At 37.2% G+C, this 23,143-nt stretch overlaps 2 protein-coding genes across 2 annotated transcripts; both read left to right on the top strand.

Annotated features, from left to right (window-relative positions):
• The first annotated feature begins 366 nt into the window (after window positions 1–366).
• LOC103848336 (WAT1-related protein At1g44800) lies at window positions 367–3,302 on the top strand. The gene is made up of 7 exons (XM_009125255.3): window positions 367–730; window positions 801–863; window positions 1,671–1,787; window positions 1,993–2,230; window positions 2,355–2,513; window positions 2,606–2,757; window positions 2,855–3,302. Exons 1-7 carry the CDS (start codon window positions 528–530, stop codon window positions 3,069–3,071), a joined length of 1,149 nt encoding a protein of 382 aa, XP_009123503.1. The 5' UTR covers window positions 367–527; the 3' UTR covers window positions 3,072–3,302.
• A 10,988-nt stretch (window positions 3,303–14,290) lies between these two features.
• Window positions 14,291–18,350, top strand: LOC117129264. The gene is made up of 2 exons (XM_033282748.1): window positions 14,291–15,048; window positions 15,126–18,350. The coding sequence occupies exons 1-2, from the start codon at window positions 14,705–14,707 to the stop codon at window positions 15,745–15,747; spliced, it is 966 nt and encodes a 321-aa protein (XP_033138639.1). The 5' UTR covers window positions 14,291–14,704; the 3' UTR covers window positions 15,748–18,350.
• The last annotated feature ends 4,793 nt before the right edge of the window (window positions 18,351–23,143 follow it).

Here is a 23,143-nt window from a genome sequence, read left to right as displayed (position 1 = left end):
TGTTACGCATTTGAAAATAATAAAAACCACTACATGCATATATATACAGCAAAAATAAATTGCTTAAATTTCTTAATTCGAAGAAGTCTAAAGTAAAATAAAGGAAAGCTAGAAATAAATTCCAAAATGAATTCTTATTATGCAGATTGCTGACATGAATCTGTAGAATTAAAATATATATGAAAGACATATTTTCTGTCACTTATTCACATCTCCAACCAATAGTGCATTAAAATATTCCAAAAGATACGTAGACGTATTATTGAGTGAACAAAATAATGAGTGTATCTTTTTTTTGGGTGTAAATAATGAGTTTACCTTTAAACCTAACTTTTGCTCGACTATAAAAGGAGTCATTCTCCATTAGGTTTTGCCTACCTCAAGCAAATAGAGTTTATCTCATCACTCACCAAACTTCTCTCCTCAATCTAAAGAGTATCTATACATAAACATAGATACATAATAGTTTTATATAACTAGAGATATAGTATCTATATAGAGAAGTAACAAATAATCAACAAACAAAGATGAAAGGTGGAGGAAGCAATTGTGGGAGCTTGGAGAAAATTAAACCGATATTAGCGATAATATCATTGCAATTTGGGTATGCAGGCATGTACATCATTACCATGGTCTCTTTCAAGCATGGCATGGACCATTGGGTCCTAGCCACATACCGTCATATCGTCGCCACGCTGGTCATGGCTCCCTTTGCTCTGGTTTTTGAGAGGTATCAATCACAACACATACATATATGCATAGATGAATAATTCTCTTAGTTAATGATTATGTGTTTGCAGGAAAATTAGACCGAAGATGACACTACCAATATTCTATAGGCTTCTTGCTCTTGGAATACTAGAGTAAGTCTCTTTCATTAAAATGTCATTTCTTCTTTACAATTAGAAAGTTTGGTTCATACAAGTTTATTTTTATAGGGATTGTGATATTTAACACACATATATGTATGTATATTTAAGTGAATCTATACATATGTAAATATATGGAAGCATTCTGTGAACCATATATATTCTTCACATTTTGACAAATATATACACACTCGGATGAACATGTTTTCGGTTAGTAAGGGGTTGATTCATGAAACAAATATTATAAATCACTTATTAATTTTTTTTGAGTACGGTTCTAAATGTAAAAGTTACCTATTCTAGATTTATAGTTGTCATGCAAAATCATGAGTTCGGGTACGTTACTTTATTATTTTTGGGCGCGAGTTCGGGTACGTTATACTCACATAGATCTTGTATTATTCAAAACAAAAATTAGTGAACAAGTAAAATATCATTTTATTCAGAATATATATATATATATTATAATTTTGGATTTACTAAAACATAAAATAAAAGCATTTCAAATGATTCAAACTTTTACCGTGATATTATAAAAACCAAAAACATGAAAATGATGTAATTGGTAACGTCTTAATATTGGGAATGGAATCATCACCCACAACAAACACCTTTAATGTGAAAACTTATTGGTGCTATCCTACGTAAACGCTTTCCTTTTAATCTTTGGAAAAAGCAATCTACTTAATTAAGTATACAAACAAAAAGATGATGTGAAAAGGCTATCATAATTAAAAAAAAAGGCTATCATAATAAAATAAAATATGAATATAAAGATAATGTTTGGTTGTATAAATTCAGGCCCCTCATGGATCAGAACTTCTACTACATAGGATTAAAGTCCACGTCGGCATCTTATACTTCTGCCTTTACAAATGCACTTCCCGCAGTAACCTTCATTCTCGCCCTCATTTTCAGGTACGTTAAAATTTTATAATTTTTTACTGTGATTAGATATATTTCCTAAGAAATTTTGATTATTCTTCAATATTTATATCTAACTTATAGAGATCATATAAAATATTTAAACATCCGCCTAAAATGATTACTTTCCCAACATCATTATGGCCTTTCAGCATCTTCATAATTGTTCTAACACCAATTTTTTTTAACATTAAATCAGGCTTGAGACGGTGAACTTTAGAAAGATACATAGTGTTGCAAAAGTGGTAGGAACGGTAATAACGTTGGCAGGAGCAATGGTAATGACTTTGTACAAAGGTCCGGCCATCGAGATCGTGAAAGCTGCACATTCTTCCTTCCACGGTGGCTCCAACACTGCCACGGGACAGCACTGGGTCACTGGAACCTTAGCCATCATGGGAAGTATCTCCACTTGGGCTGCTTTCTTTATTTTACAGGTACTTTAACTAATTAGTTAACATTATAGTTTTTCTCTTTGTAAATTAACATGCATCAACAGATGTATAATTTTTTTTTTTAACAGATGTATAAATTACTAAATATCATTTTTATTTTTTGCAGTCATTCACATTGAAAATTTATCCGGCTGAGCTATCCCTCGTGGCGTTGATATGTGGGATTGGATCGATCCTAAACTTTGGCGTTTCGATGATATTTGTCCGCGACTTGAGCGCCTGGAAAATCGGCATGGACTCCGGCACACTCGCCGCGGTTTACTCCGTAAGTTTAAATTAATCAACTTAATTAAATACTACACTGATTAATTCTTATCAACTAAACCTCATTCCTATTATGTGGGATTTTCTTTTCAGGGAGTGGTTTGTTCGGGCATTGCTTATTACATACAAAGCATTGTGATTAAGCAACGTGGCCCCGTGTTTACGACGTCGTTTAGTCCTATGTGTATGGTCATTACATCTTTCCTCGGTGCCCTTGTTTTGGCTGAGAAAATCCACCTCGGAAGGTAATTATAAAATAACATTTCTTTCTTTATTACTAGTTTAAGGTGATTAACAAAGTCACTAACGTTTCAGAGGGTTTAATTTATTGTAAATATGCAGTATAATCGGGGCAATTTTCATCGTCATTGGACTATATAGTGTAGTATGGGGAAAAAGTAAAGACGTGGTCAATCCATTGGATGAGAAAATCGTCGTAGGTCAAGAGCTTCCGATCACTAACTCAGTCAAACAAACGAACGGTGATGTATTAGGAGCACCAATGAACGGTCGTGAGGCCTCGGGAGCACAAGTTAATGGTGTGGCTACCAGTATCTGAATCAATCCCGAAGAGAAAAAGAAAGATACAGAGACAAAGAGGTCATCTCCTTTGGGGTTGAAATTTTGATATCTTTCTTGTTGTTTTTGTGTTTTCTTCTTTGTTTCTTTTACGTTTTCTAATGCTCTACTTTTAAATCTAGTAACCTTTACTTACCTGTGTTTTCTCTGTTTCTACTTTCGTGTATTTTGAAATTCCAAGGCAAATGATGAATGAATCATTTGATAAATATTTGAGCAGGACTATCTCCGTATCAGTTAGTGTATATGCATGAATGTGTTATCGCATGAGATTTGATAAGGCTACGCAAGAAAACCGGTTTTCGTATCATCCTGGCTGTAAAAATCTGACGCTCACACACTTGTGTTTTGCGGACGATTTAGTAATATATAAAGATAAGGATGACAAGTTAGACATAAGGATAAACTCATGTTAAAGTTATCTGTGGGAACCGAAATTCGCATCATAACTTTCTCAGAGGTCTCGAATATCTGCTAAACCACACACCAAACAATCAAAATACGAAAATATAAACAAAAAACAAATATAAAAATCAAAAAGAGAGCAAGAAAGGTTTTTATTCGGAATCTATGTTGAGCGTTATAATAAGGTAACAACCTTGGCTACGAGAGCTGTCGGCCAGATTCCTAATTCTAGCACCTAAGACTGCAAAAACCTAATTGAGTCGCAGCTCGAATAACAAAAACGGAAAGTTGCCTAAATTGCTCTAAGTGTTGCTCTGAGTAAAAAATGTGCGTTCCTTTGCACCTTCAACTTCGATCCTCTTATATACTCCTTCTAAGGCGGTTTGCTTTTTCCCTTTCTGCCCTCGATCGAGTTTATCGCTTCGTAGAAATATTCCATTTTTCTTCAATCTTTGTGTTTATCTTCGGAAACTTGACATTTATCCTCCGAACTTGACATTTATCTTTTTCTCGGTAACAAATGATAAACCATCGTAATGACTAGGTTTGATTTCGCATAAAATCGTAAGTGGGTTCTTTGCCGCGTTCTAGGCCCTTTTGGGCCGTTTTCCGACCTAGGCTTTTATACGATTTTATTAAAAGAGTGCTTTCGAAACAACGTCAATTCCGAAGAACATTCAAATTCCTCGTATAGTGTAGGCAATTCTTGGTGTTCAGCTAACTGTTGCCATTTTATACGATCATTCCGAATGTTTTTTGATAAAACAAGTTCTAGCGGTTTTTAAATCATAAAGTTCCAAGGTACCTCCGATCGAGACAAAAGAAGAGCAAGTTTGGTACAATCTCGGGAGAGGAGCTACAATGACAAGGTGAAGACGGATTCTGTTCGATCCAGCTTGGCCGTTCGCCGAACTGGATTCTGTGGTTGATCCAGCTTGGCCGTTCGCCGAACAGGACTGGTCCAGCTCGGCGAACGGCCGAGATGATTCCGGTGGTTGATCCAGCTCGGCGAACGGCCGAGATGAATCCGGTGGTTGATCCAGCTCGGTGAACGGCAGAATTGAATCCCGCAGACGATCCAGCTGGACGATCCAGCTCGTTCGTTTCGACGAGCTGACCATTAGACCTTTGGTAGTTTTTTTCGTTCTTTTTTGACTTCTTTCCCATTTTATGGAAGAAAAGATTTTTTCAGGAAGTTTTCTGACGTTGATTTCGTCGTAACCGATTTTGACTCCAACAGTTAGGCCCCCAGCTCGTTGAAACCGTGAGGTCCTTACGAGTGGTTTAGACACATTGAGTAAGTCAGATGGAATTCAATGTCTGGAAATCCGAAGATGAATAGTGAATCCTTTTGCCTATAAGTATGTGGAGTAAGTTTTCAAATTGTTTACTTGCTCATTTCCACAAATTTTCTTTCAAAGAAGATCCTTTGCTCTCTTCTCTCCCTTTGGTAAAGAATAATTTCTCTATCTTTTCCTCTTTTCTCTCTCTTTTTTTTTTCTTTTCGAGAAAGAAAGATCATGTCTTCAAGGAGAAAATCCTCCACCAAGTCTCATCACGACCGTTCTGTTCCCGATGGATCCAGCTCTCAGCATGTCGATGTTGTGCCAAAGGTGGATTTCTCGGCAGGCTCGATAGATCCTGAAGAGATCGATGCATACTGGGCGGCTAGCGGCGAAGTGAAACCTCCCGTTCCTGGGCTATAGGTTCCTTCTACTTTTAAGGCCAACCCTGTGGCCGGCAGTCCGTGCAGGAGTTGTCCGAATGGGCTTGCGTCCATTAGACGTTTCTGCAAAGTTCCTGAGTCAGTTCAGTTTCGTCTCCCAGAAGCTGGGGAAGTTGCACTATCTCTGCCTGAAGCCTATTTCACGTGCTACGCGGCGTACTTGATGCAGTGTCATCTATGGTTCCCTATCCCGGAGCTCATCATACAGCTTCTCAACCGTTCAAATTTTCGATCAGCCAGGTTTATCCTTGCGGTTTGCAGCACATCGTTGGAATTTTGGTGCTGAGTTACGAACTGGGAATAACCCTTGACGTTGACCATTTGGAAGCTTTGGTTGAGACTCGATGTTCTTCTTCGCTCATAGTCCATGTGAGGCCTCGTTCAAACATGGCGATAAACTCGGGGTTCGTATCAAAATACCATTTTTGGAAGGAGCAGTTCTTCTTTGTCCGTGTTAGTGACGCCTCCGTGGAAGTGAGCGCCATCCCCGTCTTTAGGACTAGATGGGGGCAAAGAGGTATTCTTGATTCCGAACGTTTGCTATCTTTGGTTTTGAAGATGTTCGATCTGTACTCGTTAGGATTTTTTTACAGTGTCCACCACTTTCTATCGGGTTCCCAAGGGCTTGCTCACTGTTCGAGAGTTATTACGCGGACGTCTATGCTTTTGGGCAGACTTCACCACGAAGCGTGATAGAACCAAAATCGGGAAGGATCACTTTAGCTGGGTATTGGATATGAACCGAGAAGGCAATTGGCACTTCTGGAACTGAAATGGATTGAAAGGATCGTCAAGAGATGTGGAATGGTTCTTGATATACCCACGATCTAAGGCTAACCACCAAAGAAATAATGAATGTGTTGGCTAACCACCAAACAACACACAAAGATGAATTGGCTGACCACCAAATCAACAAGCCGGTTCACACCAATGAACTAGCTAAAGAACTCTCTCTCTCACTCAGAGAAGAAACCAAATAAACTCAAAAACATAGGCTGATTTTATTCATGGCAGAGTCTACATATTTATAGTACAATGAGTCAAAGAAAGACTTAAGAGTTTTGTAGAAAACTAGAAACTTAGAAAACATAAACAAAGACTAAGACTTTTGACTAGAAATAAGTGTGTTGTTGAATGACTCTTGGATGATCACGACTTTGACTCCTTTTGTTGATATTTCTTGATGCAAATGGGCAGGAGACCATCAGCAAAGGCCTGGTCGAATTTGGTGTAAAACCGACCCAAATTGAATTTGTTATGAATTTTTTTTTGGACAGAAAAAGGCCCATTTCGCCCAGCAACTAAACCAGCTCCATCTTCAGTGTCACTTTGTCCAGCTCGTCCAAAGTTAGCTTCTGGCTCGACCATGGTTGCTTCATCCGATGGGGAAACCTTGGTTGGGTCGAGTCGTGCACCATCCTGTCCCGGGTCTACGATCCAGGGCACATCATTCCCTCTCTCTTCAAAAAGATTTGTCCTCAAATCTGTAACATTAAAAGGAAAAGGATTATAAGCAAAAGAACCATAATCAGAACGTTGCTCACCTTGAGTTTGGTCCGGATTGTGAATGGAACAAGATCCTTCTCTATGACCACAATTTTGCTCTCCACCTGACCCTTCCTTCGGTTCATGTGCATAGTCATCAAAAATTGGTAAAACGTCTTCCTTTTCTGGCTCGGTTTCAACTTTCTCCAAAGTCACCAACGTTTTCTGTTTTTGGCACTTGTTGGCATAATGACCGACCTTATGGCATTTGAAACACCTGGTAGAAAGAGCCTTGCTTGTGGTTTTCACAGCCTTGCTTTTATCAGAAGACAACACATTAGTTTTCAAATCAGAATTTGAAATAGAAGAAGAATTACTTTGTTGTTTTGGTGCAGAAGAAGTGTTGTTGTTTCCCTTCTTTTTGAGTTGCCGGACAACATGAATCGCCTTATGCAACATCTTTTCCAAGCTGGCATAAGTCTGAAGCTCATTCTGATCAGGCACATCACAGTTGCTTCTCTTGGCTTTGGTGAAGGGACGATCACGACTTCTGACCCACTTCTCATCATCACACCTGTTTTGTCTCTTCTTTTGTTTCTGCACAAAGTCAAACTCATTAGAAGCAAACTGTTTCTTATCAAAAATCAATTGCTCCTTTTCAAAAACAGTTTTAAAAGGAAAGTAGACGTCTTGTTGTGGTTTGATTTCTTGAGAAGTCCAAACATCCTGAAAACACTTAACAAAGTTAGCAAATAAAAATCCTCACACTCTCAAGTGTTTAGCTCACGATTTTTAGATGGTCACTCAGAGTTCTTTCCACTGGTTCAAAGGATGATAGGCAGTCAAAATTCAGCAATCAAAACCCAAAACAAACTTTTGTGGGAAAAAGAAAAGAGAAAGAAAGATGAAGAGATTTTTGAAATGGATCCGCCTTAACTGTCCTAAGGCTGGGTTTCTCTTCAGCCAGCAGGATTTCTCTTCCACCACTCCCCCTGGATTTCTCTTCAGAAGGTGATTCAAGCCAAAACTTTTTTTTTTCTTTTTTATCGATTTTTTTTTTTTTTTATAATAGGCGATCACAAGGGAGTAAAGGAACAGCCCGGATCCAAGAAATAAGAAAAGAAAAACGTGGAGAGATGAGAAGATGAAATATGAAAGAAAACAAACCAGCCAAAGTGGCTCTGATACCACTTGATAGAACCAAAATAAGGATCACTCTTCGGTAAGGTTGATATGAACTCAGATCCGAGAGGATTGAGAACTGATGGATCGAGGGGTGACACTAAGGGTTGCGGAATAGCCCAAAGATACTACCAGACTTCGATCGTTGCCGGATGTGACGCACCGGTCCAACAAAAGAAGGATCGAAACTTGGAGATAACCTCACCAAGAAACTAAGAACAAGTTCTACAAAGAACAAAGAGTTTTAACTCAACAAAAGGGGAAAACAATCTGTCTTATTTCGTGGCTCTAAGGCCTTATTTATAGGATTACAAGTTGTAGAAATCCAAAGAAGAATGTGGTAAAAACAAGACATAGAAACTAAAAATGAAGACTTTGACTAAAGACCGAAGTTAATGATTTTTGTTGAATTCTTTTTCCCATGCACGACCAAGACTTCCTTGCTGACTCCCTCTTGGTATTCTTGATGAGAATGTGCTTGAAATGGACTGAGAAAAGGGCTGGTCGAATTTGGAAAGAAACAATCCCATAATGAACTTTTTATGAACTTTTCTTTGGGCTGAAAAGGCCCATTTCGCCCAGCAGCTGAACCAGCTCCATCTTCAGTGTTACTTAGCTCATTCAGCTCCAAGCTAGTGTCATTTTGCTCACTCAGCTCATCCAGCTCCAGAGTAGTGTCACTCAGCTCACTCAGCTCATCTAGCTCGCCCAAGTAAGTGTCACCTCGTCCAGCTCGTCCAAAGTTGATTCTAGCTCGACCATATGTCTTCAAAAGTGAAGTTGGACGGGAAAGACAAGCCCCAGTATGGTCAGATCGGTCATCTGGCCATGGTTCCAGCTAAAGCTCCTTTCCGGACGTATGCGGGACTGTCCAGTACACTGCACGGTCAGTCTGTCCGGTACGGTAAAAAACATGAACCTCGGTTGAAATGTTCAGAACGTTCTGATCTCCAGGCTGGTTCGGCTCCATGTACTGATCCGTGGACCGCGGTCTATCAAAGCGGGTCCGTCGTGCTGTTGCGCTCCACCGTTGCCGGTTTCAGCCGAACCTGCCGACCTAAGAAGGGTCGGAGTCAAACATGGATGGGTTTATTCCATATGTGCCTCAGACGAAGAGATATAAGTCGAAGCCTCGCAAGGACAAACATCCTATGGTGGATGAGGACGCGGTTGACAGGCAGCTTTCTCCTGACAACATACTCAAGGACTATCTTGACAGTCAAGCTGGTGGCAGTAGCAGCGAGCAGTTTAATCTCGACGGGTTGCTCGAATTTGACTTTCCTCCGACCGAGGGTGCATCCAGCGAAGGGCTAGAGTTTGCCAAGGCGGCGAGAATGGTCAACAGGGTAGGTTCTCATCTTTGAACACTCTCGGATTTAGCTTTCTTGACTTTAAGAATTTCCGTAGGGCCTTCTTATGATAAACTGAGCCCTCGACACGAGCAAAAAAGAGGCTCACATGGCTCGATTCAAGGCCGGGGTGGCTGATAAAGAGATTGCTCGTTTGGAATGTGATGTGCCCCAGTCCATGGACCAGTCCAAGGAATCAGACCAGCATGAAGTTCATGACGTTCTGAACATTTTATCCGAGGTTCATATCTTTTACCATACTGGCCAGACTGACCGGACAGTGTACTGGACCGTCCCACATGCATCCGGATTGGAGCTTTGGCTGGAACCATGGCCAGATGACCGAATTTACCGTACTGGACTTTGTCTTCCTTGTCATGTTTTGCATTTTAAGATCAACGGTCAAGCCAAATTCTAATTTGAACGAGTAGATTTCGAGTTAACTCGTGACACTTCATTTCTGGCTAGTTTGGACTGTACTGACCGTGTATTGACCCTGTCCGCAGGACATGCTGAAGATTCATTGAACCTAGACGTTAGCCGAAGAGTCTCTTTGATCGGATCTAAGATCTAAATACATTGTCTTTAATTTTCAGATCCAGATCTAGATCTATCATTAATACTTCTTATATCTTTTTTCTAGTATAAATATGCAAACACTTCACATAATCAAATCGGGAAAATCGCATTTTAAACCATCAAAGTGTAAAAAGGTAGCACTTTAAACCTCAGTGCTCAAAAACTCACACTTCAAACCCTCAAACCAATTATATTAACACATTAAACCTTGAAACTAACTGACTTTTTTACCAAGTAAAATTGTGACCGGTACTGTTCATCCATGTGTAAAAGGTATAACGTGTCACTTGTTTTTTTTAGTTAATAAATAACAAAATTATTTAAAATAATAAAAAAAACAAATTAATTTAAAAATCAGAAATAAAAGAAAAAGTGATAAAACTTAGAAAATTAAATAAATAAAATTTGAAATTTAAAAATATATTAAAATAAATTTAAAATGAATAAAAATCTAAATTTATCAATATAATTAAATAATTCAATACTTAAAAAATAAAATTTAAAATAAATAAACAAAATTTAAAATAAATTTTAAAACTAAAAAATAATAAAATAAACTTAAATATAATTCAAAAATTAAAAAATCGAAATAAGTAAATAAATCCCTAAATTTAACATACACAACTAAAAATTTCAAAATATTTTTTATATGTGACAATTTTCCGATATATTAATAGTAACTATTTTTGAAATATGACCCTTGATGTTGATGGATTTTGATATATCATCCTTCAAACTCATCACCATTAAACATGATACATCGGAAATCACCACCAATGTGTTATATTCTTACATTTTCATGGTTTTCACTAGCATTGGTTGAATTTATTTACTTATTTTGATTTCTTAATTTTTTTATTTTTTTGAATTTATTATTAAATTTTAATTTAATTTATTAATTTAATCTATTTTTATTTTTGAATTTATTTAGGAGTTTTTTTCTAATTTGTTAGTTAATTTAAAAATTTATTAATTTATTTTTGATTTCTAATTTGTGAATAAATTTAAATTTTATTCATTTATTGTTAAATTTTTTATTTTATTTTTTTATTTTTTGAGTTTTTTGCATTTATTTCGGATTTTTAAATTATTTTTTATTTTAAAAAATATTTTTATTATTTATTAATTAAAAAATTTATTAATTTATTTTTGATTTTTAATTTATGAACAGTACCGGTCACATTTTTGCTTGGTAAAGAAGTCAGTTAGTTTCAAGGTTTAATGTGTTAATATAATTGGTTTGAGGGTTTGAAGTGTGAGTTTTTGAGCACTGAGGTTTAAAGTGCTACCTTTTTACACCTTCGTGGTTTAAAATGCGATTTCCCCTAATAAAATCATTCAATTTTTCTTTCAACTTTTTGAGTGTTTACTCTTTGTTCTTCGATTATAACTTTTCTTGTTTTCTTGGTGTGGTTAGCTCCAAGCAAACGTCCTTGTCCGTTGGTCTTGTGAGTCATATCAAGCAACGGTTCAAGATCGCCTCTTTGTTGGATCGGTGAGTCACATCTGGCAACAATCTGGTTCGGGAATATAAAAGGGCACTATGCAACCTTTGTGTGACCCCTCATTCCATCAGATCTCCTCTTGGAGTTCATATCTTTTTCCAAATCCGGTCGAGTGATCCTTTTAAGGCGTATCAAAGTGGTATCAGAGCCACTCTTCCGGTATCTCTTTTCATTTCATCTTTCTCATTTACCATTTTCTTCATTTAAAAAAAAAAATTTCGTCTTCCATCTTTTTTGAATTCGGGCTCCTCTGTACCATCCATAAAAAAAGAGAGAAAGATCCATACAAAAAAAAATCAAAAGTTTTCGATTGTGGATGGTGGTGGAAGACTAAGTCTGCTGGCTGAGGAGAAATCCAGCCTTAGAGGTGGTTAAAGCGGATTCCAAAAGCTAAATCTCTTATCTTCCTCTCTTTACAAAAAAAAAAACCCCCCTTTGTTTGCTTGGATCTACCCATTGGGATTCCTTAATCTGTTCTCTTAGAACATTGAGAAGAAGTTTGTGTGATTACCATAAAATCTGAGAGAAACACTTGAGTGGGTGAGATTAAACACTTGAGAGTGTGAGGTTCTATTTCCTAACTTTTGTGTTGAGATTTTCAGGTTAAGATGTTTGGTCTTCAAAGGAAAAGTAGCAAAGAGAAATCCCCACGACAAACTGTCTCTCAATTTCTATTTAAATATTCTTTGAATAATTTTGATGAGTTTGTTAGTGTGCAGGAACGGCTAGACATAAGGTGCAAGGATCATATCAAAACGACCAGATATGTGGCTGATCCAAAAAGGAGATTACTTCAGTTTGATGTCCAAGAAATTTGTGACAACTTTGAGAAGGGAATGATGAAAGCCGTAAAAGACATTAGCAAGAGCTATAAGAAGAGCAAATCCACGAGTGCACTTGTAGCTGAGCCATCCTTTTTCATCAGCAAGAAATCCAAAGGTAAATCTGAAACCCATGTTGAGGAGTTGAAAGATTTTCCAGATTCTTTACCTACCTTCGATGAATATGATGAAGAACCAATTGAAAGCTTGATGATTTGTGAGAAAAACTGTGATTTTCTTTCTCTTAAATCTTAGTTTATAAATGATAATGAACAGACTATTGTAGAACTAACCATTTTGCAACCGGAGCATCCGAGTAGTCTTATTTTGTTTCAACATGTTTTTGAGGAAGAGCCACTGGACTATCTACATCAAGGACCACGTCTTGACACTAGAAACCCCATGGATGAGGATCTAGGTCCTATCTTTGATGAGGAGGATGAACCTGACCCAGTCTTTGATGAAGAAGCAACAAGCATCACCTCCATCGTTATGGAGAGCCATCTATGTTTTGATCCCGACACAACTCCTGCCCCTTTGACTCCTGATCTTCAAGAGCACTGTGAAAAATCTGATTTGATTAATTTTCTGCCTAATATGTTTGTAAGGATCAGCTCTCAAGATTTGATTCGTTTTGGTCTTGACAAGATGAAAGATTTTTGTGTTTCAAAATCTGTTTTTGAAAACATGATTAATTCTTTTAAATTGTTTAAACCTGAGAAACTTCTTAATCAAAAATGTTTTCAAAAAGGCAATGGCATCAAGTCTGAATTTATTTTGAATTTTGATCAGTTTTTAAAGCATAGCAAAGGCTTTAATCGTTTTGAAAAATCTCTTGAGTTTGATTTGAAACAAACTGATTTTTGTGCTAGAAAATCTTTTGATTCGTTTGTTTTCAAAAAGAATGGCTTTTGATACCACTCAAATTACCCTAAGGAGTGTTACTCTCATCAAAAGAGGTTCCGATGTAGTACTTAGGGATCGAATCCACAAGGAGCTAGGGAACAATTAAATCTAGTGTTTATTAATTCTAAGAGTTGTAAATGTTTAAATGAAATAGCAATAGTAACACGCGAAGTAACTAGTAAATGTAACTTGGTTGGAAATGATATTAGATGCAGGGCCACTATTCAGGTGTTGGAGATTACAATACCTATAGATGCCTATTTGTTGCACGCATGATATATTAGAGCTCAACCGCTTAACTCAGTGATCAGCTGTCGCATGTTTTACTGGTTAACAGACTAGATCTCGTGTTTCAACGGTTAGTATGTCGACAACGAAAGAGTGTCGATCGATGGTCCTATTGGGACATCGACCGATACACCTTTGCCAACGTCGATCGATAGTCAGTTGAGGACATCGATCGACGGGTTCTAGCCAGGCCTATGCGCGAGTATGATATGCCCTACTAAGATACTAAATTGGCGGTTAGCCCTCTCTAGCAGTCCTGATATGATAGATAGATGTCAGGATGTGATAACAAGGGTGCTTGAATATGCAATCCTATGATCATGTTCTAGTTAGCAAGGCTAAAACAAGCAATGAGTACAAATCTATCATGAATATCACAAAAAGGCAGATCTATAGTTTGGGGCTAATCCCACGAACCTATCTGAACCCTGGATGAACTACTCAGACATAGCAAAGAAATTCATAACAATGAAGAAATAGAAACTCATAGTATAGATGAAAAGAAATGATAACAAGGAGTTCCAATCACAAGTGATCTTCTCTCCCAAAACTCTCTTTTCTCTCAAAGTAAAACTTGTAACAAAAAAGGTCTCCCCGCCGTCAAAAACCTTAGGCAGTATATAATCTACTAGGTTAAAAACTCGTCAGGGCATTTTCGTAATTTGGCTTGGCCTTGGGTTTTAAGTCTGCTGAATCCAAAATGTCGCGTGTCTGATGTCTCGACATCGATCGATATTAATCTTCATTTGTCGAGGTATCTCCTGGTATCGATCTGCAGCACTGATGCGCATCGATCGATTGTTCTTCCTCTCGTCGACCTCTACGTGGTCAGCTCGGGTGAAATGTCCTTTAAGCTCCAAAATGCTCCAAAGTCATAGCTTTACTCCGAAATGCACCTGAACCTGAAAACATACCTAGAAGAGTAGAAAACATAGATATATATATATATATATATATATATATATATATATATATATATATATAGTAAAACACCTATATACCATGGATGAAAACGGGTCAAATCCAAGGTATATCAGCTTTTATCTGAGTTCTTCAAAACATGCAATGATCACTGATAATTTGATTGCATCCTCTGGTGCCTTGGACGATTTCTTGATTAAAATGATGCTGGAACAGAAATCACTTGAAACTGAAACTGATTTTTGTGATTCTGTTTTGCAGTCTGATCTCTTGAGTTCTGAAACTAATAAAACATGGCATTTTCTGAGATCAATTCTTGATAATTGTGTTGTTTTGAGCCTTGATGATATTGTGCTTTACAACATTTTCTTTGAAAAACACTTAAGTCTTTGATAGTTGATTCTCAATCTGAACTTTAGCTTGTGTGTTCAGATGTTGAGCAGGATATGCACGACTTGAAAATGAATACTATTGTTTCATATCTTGATAAAATTCTGGTCTGTAATGTCTACTTTGATGTGCATCTTGACAAGCTGAAATGTGTATTACTTGTTCTTGTAAAAGATATCTTGAGTTTTTATTTGAACAAGTATTTGTCTTGCACATTTGATCCTAGTATTTTAGTGTTTGTTTTGAGTATCCAGGAAAGACAGGTTCAGCTTCTGAGAAATGAAAGCATTGACCGTTCCCAACAGCCTGAGATTTGGAGAAGCTTTGTTGTCCAAACCGGCTACCTTGGAGTTGCCAGCGACAGGGGTTCAGTACAAACGGATATCTCAACATTCAGAAGGTCTTTTGTCATGAATCCAATTTCCCTGGAAACCCAACTCACAGAGGATTCATTGAGGCTTGGAATCACTTAAAAAGCTTCACGGAGGAAGGAGTTATGAATTTTCCGAACTGGAGATTCTCCAGCCCGTCTATCCGCGAGTACCAGACTTATAAAGGAGATTCAGGCCCAAGAAAGAAGCGGCCTGAGCCAAAACCGATCCTCCATGAACAAAAGGATAAGCATGATCATTTCCCAAGGAGAACAAGCAATGATGGACTCCAAAGGACTTGGAATTACTTGATGAAAACGACTTCAAAACTCCAAGGAAGTTTCTGTCAAATCTTTTTATTCACTGAATTTCTCTTGAATTTTGATTCTTTTGTATCTGATTTCTTTCCTTTTGATATAGGTACAATGGATTTGAGGACAAATCCTTTTGAAGTAGGAGAGTATGATGTGCCCCAGTCCGCGGACCAGTCCAAAGAATCAGACCAGCATGAAGTTCAGGACATTCTGAACATTTTATCCGAGGTTCATATTTTTCACCATACTGGCCAGACTGACCAGACAGTATACTGGACCGTCCCACATGCATCCGGAATGGTGCTTTGCCTGGAACCATGGCCAGATGACCGATTTTACCGTACTGGACTTTGTCTTCCCTGTCCTGTTTTGCAGTTTAAGATCAACGGTCACGCCATGCAGATTCGAATTTGAACGAGTGGATTCCGAATTAGTTCGTGCCACTTCATTTCTGGTTAGTTTGGACTGTACTGGCCGCGTACTGACCCTGTCCGTAGGACATGCTGAAGATTCATTGAACCTGGACGTTAGCCGAAGAGTCTCTTTGATCGGATCTGAAATCTAAATACATTGTCTTTAATTTTCAGATCCAGATCTAGATCGATCATTAATAGTATAAATATGCAAACACTTCTCATAATAAAATCATTCCATTTTTCTTTCAGCTTTTTGAGTCTTTAGTCTTTGTTCTTTGATTAGAACTTTTCTTGTTTTCTTGGTGTGGTTAGCTCCAAGCAAACGCCCTTGTCCGTTGGTCTTGTGAGTCATATCAAGCAACGGTTCAAAATCGCCTCTTTGTTGGACTGGTGAGTCACATCCGGAAACAATCTGGTTCGGGAATATCTAAGGGCACTCCGCAACCTTTTTGCGACCCCTCATTCTCTCAGATCTCCTCTTGGAGTGGACAAAAATCTATTATAGACCAAATGGTCAAAAAAAAATCTACAACATCCAAAAATAATCTACATGGACCAATTAAAGAGAAATGACGATTTTGCCATTAATGAAAGAGTAATATGAACCATTGGATCATCACATCTATGTTTTAATCTTGGTCATACAATTTCACACATGTCTTATTCTCTCTCATTCCCTTTCTTTAATCTCAGCCACTCACATCCACACAATCTTTCTTATCTCATTCTCTCATTCGAGTTGGTAAAACTAGTATAACTGGTACAACTAAATATTTTTAAAAATTATATAATTGGTATATAAATGTTATAATTTACACATGAAATAAAAAAAATAAATATTATAATTGGTATATGATGACAAAAATGTCATCTATTTCATTTAAGATTTTTCAAATTTTTGTTAAATTATTGCATTACACACTTAATTTTATATTATATACTTTATACTTTTAAGGTTATTAACTATATTATCCATATTTTTATGATAATCAAATATCGAACATATTTTACAAAGCTATGATGTGAAAATATTGGTACAACCCTTATAACTAGACATATAAACAATATATATAACTTTTATTATATATTAGATGAGTATTACTGGTACAACTGGTACAACTTCGATGTTTCAGAAATTAAGAAAATAAATTTGGTATTTCATATGAGAAAAACAATCATATATCCCAGTTGGTATGTACTTGTAAAGTTTCTCTTAATTTAATTTGAAGTTTTAGAAAAAAATATAAAAATTATTACACAATTTCAAAAGTTTACATGATTTGCCTTATACTTTTAATGTTTGTTAACTTGTTTGTCCACATAATTTTTGGAAAACATACATGAAATGTAATTTTACAAAACTGATGATTTCATTGTAACCGGGCAAAGACATGTAAACATGAATAAGTGGTACAACTGAGGTAAATGTATTTATTATGTGGTACAACTAATATTTTATGATTTCACTGCCAAAGTACAACTATGCACAAACTAGTACAACTCAAAAACTAGTACAACTAGAAAACTGGTACAACTACTTGTTATTTTATTTAGTATTATTTTCAATATGCATCACATTGTAACTTAAATATATCATCCCATTGAAATATGTAATTATAGATTAAAATTATGCTATGAATATTATGTATTATTTACATTAATATATTTTCTTGCAATATATTTGACTTAATATTATTTACTAGTTATTTTTTAATAAATTTTCATTATATATTAAATGTTTACTACTAGTACAACTCATATAACTAAAAATATAACCATATACTAGACATGTAATATTGGTACTACTGGTTCAACTTCTTAATTATAGAAAGTTTAAAATTCCATTTGATTTTTCATACGAAGAAAACAATCAATTGACCAAATTGGTTTGTGTTTATAATGTCTTTCCTAACTATATTTTTATGTTTTTTTTGGCAATTATTACACTATCTCATAAGGCTCTATGTTCCACCTTATACTTTAAATGTTTGTTAACTTGTTTGTCCACTATATTTTTGAAAAACATATCTGAAATGTATTTTAACAAGTCAACTGATCACATCACATAATCTCAGATGATCATTAATAAAAAAAAGATCTAACAGAAATAGATATGCTTATAAGTTGTCTGAATAAATTGTAAAGTTGTATTGGTTATTCACATTCTAATTGTACCGGTTATACGTATTATGTGTGTTATAGTTGTACCTGTTATACTAATAATAAACATTCGAGTTGTGCCAGTTATACTAGTTATACGCATTTTAGTTGTACTAGTTATACTCGTTTGAGTTATACTGGTTGTACCAGTAATACTCTGTGTTCTTCATTGTCTTGAATATCATACACTGATGATGAAATTTGGTTTAAAATGGTAGAAAATTGATTGAAGAAGATGATGGGTTGATCGATTTGACAAAAAAATGATTATGATTGATAGATTTGAGATAAGAATGATAGAATCTAGAATCTGAAAATTTGTTTTTTAATTTCAGTTTGGAATGAAAGAAACATCAATGGAGAAGAAAACAAAAATAAAATAAATAATTGATAAAGAAAACAATCATTGTTGATGAAGAATATGCAGATTGAAGAAGAGAATCGAGATATAAAAAAATTTGAGATGAAAAATTTGGAAAAAATTGAACTATCGATGGTTTTGAAAGAGGGAGAAGCAAACAAAATTAAGGGATCTAAGACATGACTCGAAGCCCACTTTACGATTTCTTAACCAGCAGCCCGTAAACCGTGGGACGGTGTACGCTTGGTTCGCAAGGAAAGATAAATGTCAAGTTTCCGTGGATAAATACGAAATTTTGAAGATAATTACGAAGATCAGGAAAAATGGAATATCTCCATTTTTAGGCTATGACGGGTTAAGGGCAGAAGGGAAAATGCGTAAACCGACCTAGGAGAAAGTATATAAGGAGTCTTAGGCGAGAGGCATGGGAGGAGAACTTTTACACAACAAACTTAGCACTTAGAGCAATTAGGCAATTTACTGTTTTTGTTATTTCGAGCTGTGACTCAATTAGGTTTAGCCGTCTTAGGGTTGCTAGAACTAGGAATCTCGCTGACAGCTCTCGAGCCCAGACTTATACCTTGTTGTAAACGCTCATACGCAAATTCGGAATAAGACTTCTCTTTGCTCTCTTTTTACGATTTTTTATATTTTGTCGTTGTTATCTCGTGTTCTGATTGCTTAGCATGTGGTATTAGCTGATATCCGAGACCTCTGGGAAACTAGGGTTCTCCTACTTTCCTTATTTAAACGGTAATCGACAGTGCGAATTTCGGTTCCCACACTATTGTCATAGTACAAACACCAAACATGAAGCCTATCCATCATTTTCAAACCCGTGAGGGCTTCTACATCATCTTTGCATTATACTCTTTTAAATCTTCTTATAAAGCAACTTTTGAGGCACCACACTACAACTAGCACAACCAATTAAAAAAATCATTATCTTAATAAATATTATGTAAAACAAAATATTCATGTATTTTGACTCATACATGTGAGAAAAGATTAGAATAACACGTCTCATTTTATATACATAATTCTCTTTTCTCGCATTATTCATAGCTGAAAAAAAACAAAATATAACCATATTAGTTGGAGAGTTTTACTGGTTATACGCATTTCAGTTTTACTAATATACATGTTATACTCCTTCTAGCTGTATTATAGGGTATTACAAAACATATCTTAACCTAATATAATTTTTCTGGCTTTGCAACTACCTTCTTCGTCTTCGAGAACGAAAAGAATGAAGATGATTTTTTTCCTAAATAGTACAACTAGTAAAACAAATTCATTATCAAAATTAAATATTATAGAAAACAAACTATTAAGATATTTTAACACAGAGGATTGTACCAATTTTTAATTGGTTCTGCATCATCATCTTCTATAACATTATTAATAAGCTGAAAACAAAAACCAAATATCACTATACTAATTGCAAAGTTATACTAGTTATATGCGTTCTAGTTGTACTAGTTATAGTGGTTATACTCACCCTAGTTATACTAGATGTACTCGTTTGAGTTGTACTAGTTGTACTAGTTTGAGTGGTACTAGTTTGAGTGGTACTAGTTATACTATTAATACTCTGTGTTCTTCTTTGACGCGACTTTTTTACAACGAAGATGAAATTCGATTCAGATAAGAGTAAATCGATTAAGGATGATAATAGGTCGATCGATTTGGGATAAGAACAAGAAAACAATAATATAAATCTGGGTTAAAAACAAGAACAACAAAATTGGATTGTGGGAGGTGAAAGAGATTGTGTTTTGATTTGGGTATGTAGGATTACAAATGGGTCGGATTCTGGGTCAGAAAATGGGTCGGATTTTGGGTAGGATAATGGTGGCACGGACTGTAAATAAGTTAATATCTTCTGGTTTTTCAGTTATTTACTTTTGTTTAATATTTAAATTTTAACTGAAAATAAATAGAAATTATGAGTGGGTCATTTTAGATTTTTTTGACCCCTTGTGGACCATTTTAGGATTTGATCCTCTTGGAGTTCATATCTTTTTCCAAATCCGGTCGAGTGATCCTTTTAAGGCGTATCAGAATGTGAGTTCGAAAGTTCTCGTTGTCGTGAGAGAGAGTCATTTGAGAAGGAGTTCAACCATGCCTATAGGCGAGGGAAGAAAGAGGTGGTCAAAGTTATGAAGAACCACCGTGATAAATTCTCACAAAAGTTTGGAGAGCTGAAGGGGCGTTACAAGGCACTCGCGGATTATCGCGAGTATCGTGGGGTGGGTCGTTTGTACCTTACGAAGCTTCCTGACTACTTGTTCGCTGGCGAGTATGCGAGGCAGACCGGGCTGTTAGCCGAGAAAGACAAAGAGTTTGCAATTTCTGGGGTTGAGGAAAAGATTTGGGAGCAATGGGATCCAGTTCCCGTTTCTCCCGATACGGTGGAGGCCAAGATGGGAGACCCTGGTGAGATGGGTGAAGTGAACCAGCCGGTGGCTCCGCTTGACGTCAACGATCGGAAGGTATATGATTGGGATCTTTGATCTTGTCGATTGATTGCAAGGTTTGTTGTGAGTCGTTTGGAAAGTGTTCCCTTGACTTTGTAATCTGTTTCTGTTATTTGTTTGTTTGCTGGCCTAGTATGGCCATGTTTTTAGGTAATGGGACTGGCCGTGTGTGGCTTCGAATCCCTGCCGTTTACCGGCTTTCGTGTTTTGAACCATGCATTGATAAAAAGGAGGTTTTTAAGAATGTTTGGATTTTTCCTAAGTATAAGAGGAAGGGTCCGAGTTGTCATCTCGTCCTTCGCCTCTTTTTTGTGGATCGTAAAATTAATTGCTCATCAAAACTTGGAGAGGGTTTTTGGTATAGACAAAGAGACATGCTTTTAGGATTTCGTATCTTTTTAAAATCATGCCTTGAGACGGTAGAGACCAGTGTGATGGGTTTAGGGTAAGACCTAGGTCTAATCACGGCTTTAGGGGTGCGATGACTACTTCGACTTACGTTTCCTGTATTGTTTTCGGCCTGATTCCATCTCACTTTAAAGCGCGCGATATGTTATCAGCTTATGCGATTTGTATGGTAGGAATCGAGCATCTCTTCGAGAACAATTTTTAAGTCTCTTGAAAGTGCTGACCAAAATTTCGAATTTCTTTAATAGTGCGCTATTTATCCTAGTCTGATGTAAGAGGACATATCCTTAGGGTAAGTCTAAATGCGTTTTTTTAGTACGGCTAAAGTGCTTGGCGGGGCCAATCGACAAGTGTTTGTAATTGTTAGTCGCGAACGGACTGGGTGCAAGTTCTTGAAGATATAGGCGATGTCTCGCTTATTTTTTTGTGAACATGCTTCATGTTAGTGACGTATCTGAGATTGGGATGTCGTGTTCTGGTCAAGAGTCGGATTTGAAGGTACGACCGAGATGTGGTTTCGAAGGAGTTTTGGTCGGAGGAATCTGTTGATTCTGGCGATGCCTTAGTTGATGAGACGAAGTTTCTTTGTTGGATAAGTTAGTGTGGAGTTGATCCGTTTTGAGGCAAGACGACCTTTTACGAGTTTTCATTTTTCGGGTTTGTATGATAATCATTTCGGTCGTATATGGATTGTATTCCGAAAATATAACAAGACGTTACGCAAGATACGAGAATTTTGAACGAAGTTTTTATTGCCGAAAAAGTTTCAAAAATATTGAGTACAAGGCGGATATTTTATAATGTGAGAATATACGAGGACTCGTATATGCACCCACTCCCCCCCCTTTTACGAAGGGGGGATAGCTGAACTCGTCCTTTGACAAGCTGGCTACGTACCCCTTTCAGGGATCAAGCCATCTCGTAGTTCTGTGGTTTGTGCGAGTGTGTCTACTCGGCTATCGCGTTTGCGTCGGTCGCCTTAGTTGCAGGACTGACGTCTTCTACCGGGTTCTTCTCTTCCAGTTGGGTCGAAACGCTGGGCTCTAAAACTAATTATTTCCTGGTAGTTGTTTGAGTCGACGATTCTGGATCGTCTTTTTCAGAAGTGTTTTCAGTTGATGTCTGAGTTAGCTTTGCCCGTTTGGGCTTTACCATCGCGATGGTCATGATCCGTAGCTTGTGGTGGGCCAGGAAGTAGCATCTCGACTGTGTCTTGGATCCCCAGATCGCGGTGATTTCGTTATTAGTCGGGAATTTGATGCCCAAGTGATAAGCCGACGGGACTGCTTTCATAGCGTTTAGCCAAGGCGTGGCCATGATGACGTTGTAGATGGACGGGTGGTCAACGAGTGCGAAATCGACGATCTTCGTGACTTCTTTTGCCGCAACAGGCAGTTGGATCGATCTGAGAGTCATAGATGTCGTGCTCTTGAAACCGGTTCGTGGCTTGGGAGAAGGTATGACTTCTCCTAGCTTGACGTTAATCCTTTTAAGAGTATCGCGGAAGATGACATTGACCATGCTACCCGTGTCGATGAGAACTCTCGTGACCTCGAGATCTCTTATCACGAGATAGATCACGAGCGGATCGCAGTGGGGCTGATCGATCCCGCTGGCCTCTTCTTCATCAAAAGTGATCGCTCATTTTGGGATGTCGCCGGGCGCGGAATAGGTTAGCGAATTTGAGCTCGTCTCAGCCTTGCGCTCATAAGCTTTGATGGCAGAGATGGTATCACAGCAGTACTGCTATCCTCCGATGATCATATTGACTATGCGGCGACTATTGTCGTTGCCTTTCTCGTCCTGCCTTCTCCTGCGCTTTTCTCCTGATTGGTTCCCTTGGAGAGAGTTCTCCGTTTGAGAGGTCTTTTACGCTAGATAATTCGGCGAGTTCTCCCGCGAGCAGCTTTGCGGCTAACCTAGCACCGAGAACCTTCCAGTTTACGGTCGAGTGGCCGTGGGAACCAAAATTCGCACTGTCGATT

Source organism: Brassica rapa, chromosome A10, assembly GCF_000309985.2.
Source record: "Brassica rapa cultivar Chiifu-401-42 chromosome A10, CAAS_Brap_v3.01, whole genome shotgun sequence".
Taxonomy (NCBI): domain Eukaryota; kingdom Viridiplantae; phylum Streptophyta; class Magnoliopsida; order Brassicales; family Brassicaceae; genus Brassica; species Brassica rapa.
Note: the sequence above shows the minus strand (reverse complement) of the source record. Positions and strands in the feature narration are given on the sequence as shown.